The 15,235-nt window shown below is 43.2% G+C and overlaps 1 protein-coding gene and 1 pseudogene across 1 annotated transcript; one reads left to right on the plus strand and one right to left on the minus strand.

Annotated features, from left to right (window-relative positions):
* Positions 1–973: 973 nt before the first annotated feature.
* Positions 974–5,659, minus strand: LOC115311164. Its single transcript, XM_042289197.1, has 2 exons — positions 5,584–5,659; positions 974–1,827 (listed from the first exon to the last, which is right to left on the minus strand). Exons 1-2 carry the CDS (start codon positions 5,657–5,659, stop codon positions 974–976), a joined length of 930 nt encoding a protein of 309 aa, XP_042145131.1.
* An 899-nt stretch (positions 5,660–6,558) lies between these two features.
* On the plus strand, positions 6,559–13,068 carry LOC115311165 (annotated as a pseudogene).
* The last annotated feature ends 2,167 nt before the right edge of the window (positions 13,069–15,235 follow it).

A 15,235-nucleotide genomic window follows, 5' to 3' on the forward strand; every position in this document is an offset into this window, starting at 1 on the left:
ATCGGTATAATTTTGACGAACCAAAATTAAATAAAAATGAAACGTTTTCACTATGCAGACATGAACGAGCACTCCAACATGAAGTGGAAAATTTAGGTGAAGTATTAACTTAAGCTAAACTGTAAGGGGGAGATTTGTAATTTCAGACATGTGCAGAAGGTTACACATTTCCCAGCGACTTCAACGCCGTGCGAGTGTCCGTTTAGCGCAGCAGAGACTACTGTGAGCAATAAAAGGAGGTCGCCCTCCTCGGAGAATATCAGCGAACATTTTTGCCTCATGGAGCTGAAGTAATAATGCGTGAGCGTGAGTGTTTTTTTAACTGTTCTCAACTGTATATCGAAGTTGATTCATAAGTAAAATAATTGCGTCGTTTAACACATATTCAGCAAAAAACGTAGATGCAATTTTTTAATCAATATTATTATGCATAGAAATGAACGAGACCAATTAATCGATTAATAAATCAATTAAAGGGTGGAGATTAATCGGGTTAAAATTTTTAATCGACGCCCAGCACTACTGCTAACAGTTGGTTTCATCCGTGCTTACAATCTGGGATACCCCTATAGGTTTTTGAATTCTATTTGTGAATGCATGCATTCAACTCGCGCTTAGCAAAGCAAGCCACATTTTGTTATTGCAGATCACTCCATTTCCTTTTGCAAATAAGTTTTTTTTCTGTGTGTTGACTAATATGTTGAAAAGCAGACACACTTTCATGTTAATATATAAATTTAAAAGGGGGTGTTCCCTTGAAGAGTACAGTCATGATCTCGCTTACCATGAACATGGGTACGCCCGGCTATATGCTTCCAAGTTCACGCTAAGCGAGATCATGACTGTACATGTCACAAACAACACAACGTTGCAAGGCATGAAGCCAAACTTCAAACTACTTTTATTCATTGCAACAAAAAACACAAGAAAAAGTTCAAATAATGTACACTGAGCAGTTTCTGGGATGTGAAATCTATATCAGAGCATGGCGTACAGAAACAAGGATCTTGGTTCCTAAAACATGAATGGCCAGTGCGTCTGTCTGGTGGCTTGATACATCAGTCAAAATGCTAGTTTCTGAAGTTTTCCTGATCACGTATGCATGAAAATGTTCATCAAATTCTATTGTCTCAAGCTTCTCTACCTGGAGCAAGACATGCCGGCTAACTGAAAAAATACCAGTGACCATGACAAAAGTTGGCTGGTCGGAAGATAAGTCGATCACTTTAACACTGCCAACTGCATGTGCAGTGCCGCCAATATCAGCCGACACCAAAGAAAAGATGTTTTCAGTGCTCATCGCATTTGCACACATGAAATTCTTTACAACGAAAGGAAGATGCTCATACAGTAAGGGCTTGCATCCCCTGGTGGTCATGTTCATATCGCCGGTTTCACAACACTGCAGATACATCTCATAAGCTTGATGACGATTTGCCAAAGTGGACACGATATTCTTGAAGTTTTTAAGCTTTCTGGCTAAGTCCTTAAAGTATTGATGCTTGCCCTCATAGCGCATCGACCAAATCCGAACAAGTGGCCCATACATGAGCATGTGCCTAGGGTAATGAATCAGGAAGTGTAATTTGCAAGGTACACGAACAGCTGGAAACACATCTTTGAAGTCTACGGAGAAGCATGTGATCAGGCGTTCGAGGTATGCAATATACTCTACTGTTACTCGCTTGCTCATGATTATGTCTACTACCTTTCTGAACAAAAGGTACAACTCCCACACATTTTGGCCCCTTGGTATGCACTCCCCCACATAAAAAGGCAAGTACCGAAATAAGCAGTACAGCTGCGAAGCACTCCCTTTGATAGTTCCTTTTTTTGCAAACTATGTTTCGTGTTATCCGCAATTAAATCAGTATTTTGTTTTTACGTTTTCCGCTCTCATTGGCTTCTTCAAGTGCTGTAATGTCTATTAACTGGGAAACTTTGCTATGGTGGATCTCTGCGAAATAAAAGATGCAGCAAGCCGCGGCCGTCGAGCGCGAACAGTCTCTGTCACGCGAGCGTCAATTTCACGCTCACAAGGATCGCTTCATTTTGAAATAAAGATACACACATCCGACTCTTCCGGATATCGAAGATACATGATCGAACGAATCACACTTGAGTTCTTAGGAAAATAAAGATTAGTTGGAAGATTAATTAGTGTATACGCCCAGATCCAACTTTTTTATTTTAGTCTTAACGTAGGTTTTCATAACACAGGCAAACTTGGCACTGCATAAAATTCTTAATAGATAAAATAAGTTTTTATCACTTTTATATCAGAGCAAAATTATTGATGACTTTACTTTTCGTGTGCATGTGAACTTGTGAACAAACGCTTTATGTGAGTCCTGAACAAATTCCATGTCGTCGAACATAAGTGCGCTTGTGTGTGTGCCTGTGTGCGCCCAAACAGAACAGTTCGAACAAATGCGATATTGGCACGCTCGTCGCAGAGCGAGCGCGTACGTGCCGAGTGGTTACCTTGCTCGGCTGTCGAGCGGAGGATCTTGGTTCGATTCAAGGAACTGGAATGTTCTTTTATTTATTCTTTCTGTTTGGCGTTCTCACAAATTTTAGAACATCCTCGTCTGATCGAGTTACGAATGTTCTACGCGCCGAACGTTCTAAGCCGAATGTTCCAGGAACGTACGCGGCTACAAAAGGTGCCCCGCGTGGCAAGCCGGAGTCAGCTTTCGCCCCATGCGCTCGATCCTGCCGTTTCGCCGACATCGACGCCTGCAACGCTAACCTACCCTCTTTTGTTTTGTGCAAAAGTTCACACCATTAAGCGTTCAGTTTATTCAGTTATTCGCCTCCTCACCACTTGTCATTCGTGACAATATGTCCCGCGTGATCGTAACAAGTTGGACGCAAAACTAGTGTTATAGAATCCAAAACTGACGTCCGCGTCTGCACCTGTATCCGCGTGAATATCGAGATCGCCGTGGTACGCCGATGTTGCCAGAATTACGAGATCTCCACGCGTCTTCGAAAACAAGCCGCTTGCATTTTGCGGGGAACGAACGGCACAATTGTACTATACGCTGCACGGCTTTTTCCCAATCACGTATCTCTACACGTCGTCGAAAACGCACCCCTCACTTTTTTTCCAGGCACGACCGAGCACCATTGGCAGAATCCTTCGCACCCACCTTCAACTACGTCCAACAGGGTGTAGTTTCGCTTTGGCCAGCTCGAACACTCAAGGCGACGCCGCGCAGTTGATGAAGCGATACTGTTCTCGCACACGCTCTCCCGTGCACGAAAAACACGAAACAATTACATGCCGATGCCTCGGTTGATTCGTGGACACTTCATTGAATGTCTCACGTGTACGCAAGCTTCTACTGCGCCTTCAGGTAGGGTTACGTCACTTTCGCCAGGGAGGTGAAATAAAACAAGATGCGATGCTTTTTTTCTTGGACCCGTATGCTTCAGAAATACACACAAATCTACCTGACGTCCGGTTTTCGACATACCTTTTGCAATTTTCCGCTGAGAAAAACTTAGAAAATTGCGCTGCTCCTTCCTGCTCGTTCAGATATACACATAAAGATGGTCAACCGAAAGTTGTCTCGGCCCCAGGAAGTTCCGCCATTACCTTGGAATACTCTGTATATCTTTTTGTTTTTCTCCCGGTTTCTGGGTTTGGCGAGGGCGCTGTTTCCCCCGGTTAAGATACGCTCACGGGTATATTGTTCCAAATTCAACTGTTGAAGTGCAACTCGCTTTTACTTACCAGCAGAAATGTGCTGACATCAGTTGTAAGGCGGCCTCAAAGCACGGGTCAAGCTCGCTCGATTTGTGCGATCTCATCTGACGTCTCCCAGCAAATCCTTTGGCGAAGGCCGCGCGGCGTGGAGGGGGGGGGGGGGGGGGGGCGCCGGTAGCGCCGCTGGAGCTCAGTGGCAGAAAAAAAAAGAAGCGAAACCGCAACTAACTCTGGTTATGCTGAACCTGGCCACGTCGTAGTTTCGAATTATTTTTTTTCTGTCTTCTACCGTTTTTACGAACATAGTAATTATTTAGATAAATATGTTTTATATTGTGATGAACTTTTTGTTACATTTTGACCAAATTTAATTTTGTTATTAACGAAGCACGACCTCAAGCAACTTTTACGAAAGTGGCCGGCTGTAGCCGTATTTACATCCGGGTGTCGCATTAGCATCGTGGTTCGCGATTCGAACGTTGCGTGTTGCGTTGGGTCGCAATAAGGACATAGCATCGTGGTTCGCGATTCGAACGTTGCGTTGGGTAGCAATAAGCAACAATTAGCTCATTAGGTAGCCGAAGTTCGGCGCCTTCAGATACCGAAATGTCGGTTACGTGCCTCCTAACAGTGGTCACTAATGGTGCACGTCGTAGGTTGACACTTGAAGAAGCGAACCTACGTGGTATAAAGGCGTCCGCGAGCACCTGCAGTCTCCTGGCTTCAGAGATAAACTTTGAAAGCGACAGATTTGAGGTAATGTGAACATATTTGAAAACAATTCGAACACTGCCCGTGCATACATAGGTTTCTTAATGCTGATTTCTTGTGACCTGTGATAGTGTGTATTTTTGAATGAGTAAAGCTATACGCACTCCGGAGTGCACTTCAGACGAAATGGCTATACGCACTCCGCTAAATTCGAATAAAACGAATGGTCAGAACGAGTTTTCTTATCGGGGGCATAGCATATGTTAAAACGTCCGCTTTCTACGTAATGGGAGGCGGGTTTGATACTCGGTGGGCTTACTTTTTTTTTTTTTTTCTTTTTTTCTCGAACATTTTGTTTTGTCGAGGCATTCGACGATATTTACGACATTCTTTTTCGCGATGAGCACTAAAACAACCGAATGTTGTCGACGAAACTTTTCCAGAGGTGCGATCGGGGACAGCGGGGCTTGGGTTGCCGGCTGGACGCCGCGAAGCTGCGTGTACTGGTTAAGTTTTGTAATTAGTAGCCGATACTGTCGCCGCGAAGCGGCGTGAACGCAGGCGGTGGGCTGTGTTAACGAGCTCCCCAGTGATACACGCGCCGTTCGAAAAGGTTGGCCCGAGGGGCATGAGCTCTCGGCTTAGTGCGTATAGCCATTTCGTCCGAAGCGCACTCCGGAGTGCGTATAGCTTTACTCTTTTTTAATTTCTATAACGTATTGTCGCCAATGGCTTGGACCCGATTCCCGTCCTGTGTCGTCATCTGTACGAGCCGTGGGTAAAGCAACTTCTTGTCAGCCAAGAAAGGCAGTTTTGATGGTGCGAAATTATGCTTGTGAGAGCTAGCTGCAGGTGTTCGACACCAGTGACCACATCCATTGCCGCCAGTGAATACGTCCTATACGTAAGGAAAAAATCAATCTCAACATTGAATTAATCAAGACCTAAGTGACCTATGTTGAGATTGCGATCACTGGCTTGTGCAGGAATTTGTGAATCTTGCCTGCTCTCGTTCTGTTGCTGCTATATCTAGTCGTTCACACGCGTTGTGAACGCTTCACGTCAGTGCGTTCCCTCCCGCATGCAATGAGGCATACGAAATGATGCTCCAAGTTTGACGTTTTAATTTGCAATGATCAGTGGCGAATCACAACAACTTGTGGTATGCTGGAGCTTCGCCAAGTTGCCTTTGTAATCCGGCTTGCAAAACGTGTGGTGCTCTCTTAATATCATTACTAAAACCCGGAGATCGGGAAAATTGAAGGACAGCACAACAGAAAACCTTACCGGGGTTTTGCAGTAATTATGGTTAACCTTCACCTGCTGGTTTGCGCACTAACTTTTTGTGCTCTCTTAATTTTCCATGCGAAATAAAGGGATGACTGCGACGATACTCCGGAGATTAGTGACAGCATCATTGGACATTTTCAGCTATTACCAGAGCTAACACAGTTTCGAATAGACTGTTGTGGCTCTTTGCTAACGCTGCAATTCTAAGTCTACTGTTTACGTTTTGGACAGGTGCTCGACAAAGATTTTAACAAGTATGTTGACATACTTGACGAGGACAAAATTCATGACATGGCCCTTCTTCGTGCCGTGAAGACAGCACATGGCGGTGAAACTCCAAGTGGAGAGGGCAGTGCCACATCTTGCAACATTACAATGTGTATTATACTTTCACTTAACCTTTCCAACCTAATTGAATCCTGTAAAAGTAAGGACATTCACTTGTGCCTTCTTATTACTAGCTGCTGTGACATTCATTCTAAAGAAACATCTCTACTTTACTCCACTTGTCCATTGTATCAATGAGAAATTAGTTTGCCCGTTTCCCCTTGCAAAATGAGTGAGACAGAATCAATAACCCAGTGCATTCCTCTTTTCTACACTTGTTATGTTTTGGTGAAAAGTGTTATTGGAGCTGATGAGCAGATTTTTCTAAATGTATTTTCATGGTAACAAGAAACTAAATATATTTATTTTTTGTTTATAACTTTGAAGAACCTGTATAATCGTCAAATTGTCCTCGTACGCCTGGTAAATTGTGTTTTTCTTGTTAATTCACGTATTTGCAGGGAAGCTCAGTTGATGAAAACACTCCAGGAACTAGCCAGGAGCGGCATTTCAAAATGACACCAAGGTATGCTCAACGGCCTGCACTTATCACGCCCTTGGCGACGCAATTGAGATACAATGGCTTTCCAGAGAATATCGTCCCTATAAACGACGGCACCTCGTTTCGGAGCGTCAAAATTAATCTCACATACTCCCACTCCCCTCTGTATAACCTCTTGCCCTGAAGGTAATCGAAATAAATAGACTGTCCCTTTTTTTAACCCTTTCGTATTCAGTCATGGTGACGACGATGGGGCAGGATTTGTACTTCCGGACTTCGACTTTCTTAAAGCAGCTGCAGCAGGAGGCAAGCCACTCGGCTCCTATGTCACAACGAGAATTGTCGACGTTTTGTTCCAAGAAATGTCAACGCATACATTGTGAGTAAGCTTGCATCAAGTCGTATACCTCTGAAGCTGTCGCTACCTGTTAAGGCCAGTGCTGCAATGACAGCCAAATATGATTTTTGCAGGTACCCATCCAGAGCGTTTTACCAAAATGTGGGGCGGGCACTCGTATCTCAATACCCACAGCTGGCAGATACCTGTGGAAGTGGCCATGTAAGTGCCTTGTTGAGATGCATTTTCTGTTTAGTCTATTCTCCATAGTAGTACAAGCTCCTAATGGGCAGCTTTTTTGTTTATGACTAAAATATGATTTTTTAGTCATAAACATGTTCCTTTGTTTGTGCTGGAAGAGTGCAATATTTCCTTAAAATTTGCTGCAAATTAAAACTTTTACCTGTTTAGGGAAGGGGCGTAATGTAACAAAATCTTAGTCAAAATAAAAAAGGAACTGCAGAAAAATATCAAACTGTTGCTGTACATGTTGCGTTTTGTTTTTTTGCATCAACAATAGTGCAATTTTTCTGCATTGTTTGCAAACACGTGTGTTTGAAAACATGGGATTAGAGTTGTGCTCTCTGAGGAGTGCTTGCCCTGTTTTTAACTTTGTGACAGGTTGAAATAAACTGTTTTGCACTTTGGTGCTATACACAAGTAGGGGAAAAAGAAAAAAAAGGGAAACGCATCCTGCATGCTGGTTTTCTTGACTGACAGCGTTGGAACATAACCAACTATTTGACGAAAGTCACAGGTCAGAGTTAAATATAGCTTTGAGGGTAGAAAGGGAAAACCATTTGTATCGCAGAGCCACCACTGAACTGTAGTTATTGAGTTATCTGATATTTCAGGATTCTTGGGTCATGTTTATAAGGCAGAAGTTCAAAAATTAAAGGAGGAAACTGTCAACCGATCGTGTAATGAGCAGCAGAGAAAAGTATGGCAGTACCGCAAAGAAACCAAGAACTTCCAGTGGAACCACGACAGAAGAGCTGCAGCGTGGCAGCATTGGACAAACTTTGGTTAGTGCTTTAGATTACAGTTGTGTGATAGTTTTTTCTTTAGTTTCACTAAACACAACCTTATTTTCTACGCAGGCACAAAGTTCGACTTCTTGTGGAGAAGATGCGAGTAGTCTTGCGCAGCATGAGGCATGGCTTTGCCAAGAGTGGAAGAAACCAAATCCTGACAATCAGCAAATGCGCTGCAGACTGGAACTGACGCATCAGGCCAGAGTGGAACAATTAAGCAGACTGTCGGTTGCTGTGGCCGTCACCAAGTATCCGTACTTACGAGACGACGATTTGGTAAGTGCTTTATAATAACCTCAGTAGTATATTTGTGAGTTTTATTTGTCAAAGTTCAGATTCGGCACATGCCAAACATAAAATAAGGAAAAAAAAGATTTGACAAGAATTTAGCAGAATCGAAGTATGTATCTATGTCCTTACGTTGTGAATACACATTGTCAGGTGTCTGCTGAATCGTTTTCGAATCAACATCATTCAAATATTACTAGAAAATTGTTTTATTCATTTAGAAATACGTTTTGTTACCTTTTCTATCAAGACTGGTTTTTCTGCGCTGCTGTCACAGCTGAGACCTACTCTAAACAAATATATAAGCCCACAGGTATTATCTTCGTCCCCCTGCAAGTTTACCCTACAAGTTTGTTTCAGTTATAGCTATCCACGACGGCCAGCTCTGCATGCGAATACTGTATTTGAAGTGTGTTTCTATCTTTTTTAATTCTGCAAGCTTTTTGTTTTCTAAAATATTTCAGTTTTTCCACGACTTTAATATGCTACTCAAGAAAGATGGAGCTGCAGCTGTGGTGGAAGGGATGCAAATTGTCCTGAGCCTAGCCCTCGGGGATCGCTTGGGAGCCAAAAGAAAGGACACGATGCCTGTCCTGGAGGCTGACAATGCGACAGCTTGTGCAAGGCGCAAGAAACGTATGTTCATCAAGACTTGTTAAAAATTCAGTGCGGCCATGTTATGTCGATAGTGTTTGCTGTAGCCTACTAAGAATTCCATTCTGCTTTGTGCAAGTTTAGAGTCACCAGAGTGCACATTAGTGTTCTATGATACAACAGTGACCCAAGACATTCTTGGTATGCAGTGTATTCACTGAAACCGATCAGCACAGAAGCGTCATTACCATTGTAAGGTTCTCTGAGCAATTGAGTTAGTGAACTTATCCACCTCGAGATGAAACCACACTGCCACTAAAAGACAGAAATGGTAACTGCTTTCTTTTACTTTTTCGCTGATTGTTGTGGAATAAGATGCATTCAAAATCAGTTGTTCAGCTTATCCGAATAGAGGCTCAGCGAGCTTTTACAGCAGACGGAGGTGTAATAGCTGAGGAAGCTGATGTTTATAATTGGAAATGCACGTGGTGGACATTTGATTCGATAATGCTGTGATTTACTGAAGAATTTCATATTTCCCACTAGAATTACTTCAAACTACAATATTCAACAGAATACTTAGAATTCTGTGGCGAATAGTTTTAAAAAGCCGTATGGTGACCTTGTATTGTCCACGCTTTGATGGTAGCGCGACGGTAACGCCGCCTCCTTGTGTATCTCGGCGAATTGCCTTTATAAAGATTTCCAAATTTGCCGAGCAGTCGTTTTTATACTTACAGTGCTCTAAATCTTGCTTTAATATTGCAGCTTATAATGCAACAGGTCTGAATTTGCTACCAATATTTGTCTGAGAGGAACCAGCTTGTTTTAGGCAAAATATTTACAAGATACGCCTTGCATGGGGGGGGGGGGGGGTAGGAGTAAACAAGGGATGGCCGGAAACGAGATGAGGATGAGAAAAAGCGTTAGGTAAAGAAAAGACTAGTCTTACTTTCCAGTCTTTTTGGTTCTTAAACAGCACAAAGTTTATATTGAGAGAAAAATTAAGGAGTATGTGATGTGTTCATATTGCAGATATCCGGGCTGTACGAACCTTGCAACTCCTGGCGAAACTTGTTCATCAACCAAGAGCAATGGAAGCAATGTTTGTGCCTCTGGTAAGTTTATGCAACATAGGGCTATCCTGAAAGCTTGAAATTGAAATGCAGATATACCATCCTGTCATAACTGTGTGTTACATTAGCTTAACAACAGATAACGTTTTCTAACAGGTCCGTCTCTCACGTGGATAAGACAACAATTGTTGCGGCGATTAGGTCAAGCAGCACTGCACATATCCTGTTGCTTAAATTCTTCGCCTTCTTTGCTGTACCAGATGTATAGCAAAAGTTTAAACGGGGCTTGAGTAAAAAAAAACAAGAGGAAACTCTTTTCCACAAAAATGTTCTATAAATCACAAAGAGCCGAAAATTCGAGCTAAATATGTGACTGAAAGTACAATCAAAATCTCGCTTTGCGTGAACATTGAGGTACATGACTGGGTACTTTCGCGTTTAAAGAAAGCATATTACGACTGTACATGATCGTTTGATAAGCACTAGGTGCCTAATTTTTTTTTCTGGGGTGGGAAAGCCCAAGTCAATGTATTACATTCAAGCCCATACAAAAATGTCCTATGGTCGGCTATAGAAAATTCTTTGTATGGTCGGCTTTAGCTATTTGGCCCAATTAGCTAAAGAATTTTCTATGGCTGTCTTTAGCATTTTTTATGGTCGAATTTATGGGCCTTTTTAGCTTTGTCTATGGCCCTATCGCTGTCCAGCCATAGCGCTCTTTAGCTTTTCTAATGGTTGGATAAGGACTTCTCTGTGACTTTCCCTATGGCTCTCTTTAGCCAGCAAACCCTAAAAAAAATTTACTTGAAGTTCCCCGACTTGCGAGCGCTACATGGTGTATATGTATATCCATGTGTACATATATATATATATATATGTAAATCAATGTATAGATATAAATACATCTCTGAACACACAGAACACAAGCAGAACACTTCCCCACACAGCAGCAACAACGCAGATCTACAAACGCTAAAATTGTTTGCTCTTTATGTTTATACAGCCTTGATGAAGATTCGCCTCAACGGGTAATCGGTCTCTTAGCTGTAGATGAGAAATTTAGCCAGTGCAGTACAACCGCTAACCTGGGGTTTTTAACGTGCATCACGCAGTAGTGATCACACGAACGTGTGCCGGTACGAAACTCATCCAGACCAAAACGGGCGGGGGCGGCGGGGATCGAACCCAGGAGGTTCCCAGCGCAAGCTTTCGCTCCACGCTCCGAGCTGAGACGCGTTAGCCCACTCGGCCACTTCCTCCCCTATACAAACGCTATGTTCGCACTAGCTGTATATATGGCAGTCTAATTTTTGAATCCGACTTAGCCGGTGACCCATTATTTGTCGCAAAAACACTGAGAGGCGGAGCAAATATTACTCGTACTTAATACATTATTTGAATTGTCTCTTGGAATAGCCCGCATCTCTTACTTCAAAACCCTGAAAAAAGCAAATGTAGATCATTAGGCTAATTAACTAAAATGTATTAATTATCTTTTTAATAAGTTTGATGAATCACGTTGACAATGCAGTGATGACATGCAGTACACTGGTACTGAAGATTGCAATCAATCTATTGCTTGATTGCAGTGTTCGCGCCAGTGTAAGTTACTTTCACTTTTCGGGGGTAATAATTTTAATTGTTGCACAAGTATTTTAATGGGTTTTTCAAACACACAATATTACTGGTTTTCACGACTCGTTGGAACAGCAGAGAACATATCTAGGGTCATGGTTTGTCATCGGCCTGACAGAAATTTAGTATTGATTTAATTTTCTAACGTGGAGTGTTTTTACTAAAAAAAAGTAAGCGCCGGTAGTGATTTTTTGTAGGCGTGGAAAGAAAATTTATTGGTTCTTAGTCTTTAGACTCGGGGCCATAAATGTTTCTATAGACCGCTAAAGACAATTTATTGCTTTCCGGTCTTTAATCTCGGGGCGAAGGAGTTTTTCATAGGCGGGAAAAGAGCATTTATTGGGTCGCTGTCTTTAGACACGGGGCCATGTAATTTTCTATAGGCGTCTAAAGAAATTTTATTGGTTCCCAGTCTTTACACTTAAGGCCATAAGATTTTATATGGACGGTTAAAGACGATTTATTGGTTCCCAGTCTTTAGACCTGTGACCAAAGAGCTTTCTATAGGCGGGTAAAAAAAGTTATTAATTCCCAGTCTTTAGACACAGGGCCATAGATTTTTCTATAGCTGGCTGTAGCTGTCTTTATTGATCTCTATGGCCGACCATAGAGGGCCATAAGGGGTGATAGCCTGCCATATAAGTTTACCCCCGGAAGAAACGAATGAGTATATTGTAATGAATAACCAACTAGCCCCACAGTTATTTTTGAGTCTATTGCACCTTAGCCACGCCAAAGAGAAGTTTGAGTCCGTTTCGGTCCGGGGAGTGTAGACGACCATAGACCATTTTTGTATGGGAAGGGGCTCTATAGTTATCAATATAATTTTGGCATACGGCGTGCAAGTGTGTCAGCTGCTCGCGCACCTACTGTGTTTGTTTAAACCCGGCTTGTAGACACATGCTTTCGTTTACGTCCCGGTTTTAGCCTATGACAGCTCACAATAAAATGACGAGTCATCGTGCATTTGTAGTGACTCCGCGCATTTCCAAGGCGTATCTTGATTGCCGTGCTTTTTTCATTTTTTTCACTAAAGCTTCCACGAATGTTTTCATGCACAAAAGACACATTTTTGTTTGCTTGAACGTCTATATCGTTAGTGTTTCAGACTAGATGGTGGGCAGGCCTGGCTTCCTCCAAACTGTACAATTGTGATCCTGTGACTCTACACTGCTGCCCCGGATTGTCTTTTTCTATGCAGGAAAGGGAGAAACCGTCTACACCATGCATTGCTTACAGTGGCACCTCTGTTGAGCAGGCAGACGACCTGTTCCTTTACATTGAGAAGCAGCAGTTACTGCATGTGATTGATGCTGAGCAAGGCATTGCTGCAATGATGGCGGCGTACTATCTTTTTGACATCAACTATGCTACAGCAGCACACAGTTTGTGCTGCGTTGTAGAACATTTATTTTTTGGTGTTCGTGTAACAAAACCAAGGTGCGCAACACAGCGCTTCATCTCTTCTTACGTGGCAGAGTTCTCCAGTGTTCAGCTGCAGTCTTCTGCCAAATAAGCAATCTGCTCACAAACCAACGTGTTTTAAAAGAACAATAAATTTTTCGAGTGATTGTTCCGCTATGTGTGTTCTTTAAATGACTATACTCGAGCATAGCTTTCTGTGGCAATGCAGCCGGAGCTGAGGGTGGCGTGTGGCAACTGGGCGCCAGTGCGGAGCGCAGCCAATGGCTGCGATATGATAGCAGCCGATGACTGCGCTCCGCACCGGCGTCCAATTGACCCCGGCCACCCACAGCTCCGATTGCATTGCCGCAGAAAGTTGTCTTTGAGTATTCCAGACCTACAATGACCATCAGATATGTGGCATGCATCAATAAGGCTCAATAGGGGTTATAAGGCTTCCTAGAATTTGCACCCTTTTAACACCCTCATAACACCCTTATATCAAAGGGTGGTGACAGGCTGCAAACACCCTTTATCGATAAAGGTGCACCTTAAACCACAACACCCATGAAAAGGGGTGTGTAGTCATTCGGAAGCACCCTTTCTTAGGGGTGCAAGGGGGTGAGTTATAGACACGAAAATGCACCTTTAAGGGTGCAAATTTAGCTTCAACGGAGCCGCTAGACAAGAGAAAAAACGAATGCCGAACTCACATGGATAAATAACTTGAGCAAACTATTTAGTATCGGGCGGTAATTTGCGCCAAATATCGAGATTTCTAGCAGCCTATATTTAAAAAAAGACGAGTCTGTTAACACACTGCGAACGACCTCGACTAGATAGCAACCCTACATACAACGCAGGCAACACCAGTACCACGTACCACACAGCCCCTACATGAACACAAACACAACAACGACACTACGCCCGACACCACTGATCTCTATTCCCGACACTTCCTATTCGATATTCGTTTCTCCCCGGGGCGATACCAGCAGGGTGGAGCCATAAGGCTCCACCATGTTGGTATCGCCTTTTCACTGGTAGACGGCGATTTTTTTAAGTTTCCAGTTTTGTTCAAAAAGATCGTTAAAGCTACACTTCTGCGGTTTGTGCAGGTTAGATATACGGCCTTGTGGTTCCGTACGCCTGCATGGTCCCGTGCGCCTACGGTTCCGCCATATTCCACTCCGCTGGTATAGGATGTCGTATAATACGACACGCTTATGTGGTTCCTACCTGTTCTGCCTTAATCCACGATGCTGGAGGCGCCTTTTCGCTGGTATAGAACGTCCCATATTACGGTTACGCTTTTATAAGTCTTTCCATCACCTTTCCGCTATCAAGATTTTCCAACAGGGACATCCAAGGCGTTCGTTCTAAGATCCGCATTCAAGCGTTTGACAGCACAGATCAGTTTAGCGTGCCTGGCACTTAAGCGCGTTCAAAAGAGTCGCCGATAGCAACGCGAACTTTCGAAGCAATCTGATCAGCGTCTCTGCAGTGCTCCGGTATCGCAGAACATTAACGAGATTCTCAAAATAGCGGCTAGCGTTTACGTAAGGTTTCAACGAACAGCCTCCAATAGCGATACCGATCGTTTGCCTAAAGGCAGCCAGCATTCCTCTGAACTGCGACGCCACACGAAATCGCGGAGACCGCTGAAGCGTCGCAAAAAGTTGAATATCATCTAAATTACGGTGGCAACGTGAGCTACGATGTTCGGAAGATCACCCAGCATATGTAGGTACTCTTTGGGAATGCGTGATCAATATGAAATGGGAAAAAACTTACCTGGAGTAGGACTTGACCCACGCACGTTGAGGCAGGCCTTTGTCTGCACGCACGGACGGACAAGAATCCGGAAGCTGCTTGTGGCTTTCGATTGGAACGATGCAATGTATTGAAATACGACGGAAGAACGGATAGATATGAGATTTTAAACGGGGCTGGTCTCAGATGAGTGACTATTAATATACCTGTGTACTTTTCAAATAAATTTTAGTTGAGAATGCGCCTGTCTTGATGTCTTTCTCTCTGTTCGTGTATTTTTCGGCGCTTTTCCACCCTACATGTAGTTTCGGTTTCGACCCAACTCTATTGCAGCTTATATTTCGGTGGCCGGTGTCACTACCGTGGTCACTACTGGAGTTATCTTGTTCTCTACGCAGTTTGAAGTAAATTTTTGGGGCGAGCAGACATAATGTCCCAGCTTCTACTCCTGTTATACGTTCCATGATAACCTTTGTTTGCTGACTGAAATCTACATAAACTTATGTGCAAAAAAAAGGTGTTCGACATCTTAATTTAGGTAGATTCTTT

The sequence above is a fragment of the Ixodes scapularis genome, unplaced genomic scaffold (genome assembly GCF_016920785.2).
Source record: "Ixodes scapularis isolate PalLabHiFi unplaced genomic scaffold, ASM1692078v2 PGA_scaffold12__126_contigs__length_90152505, whole genome shotgun sequence".
NCBI lineage: Eukaryota > Metazoa > Arthropoda > Arachnida > Ixodida > Ixodidae > Ixodes > Ixodes scapularis.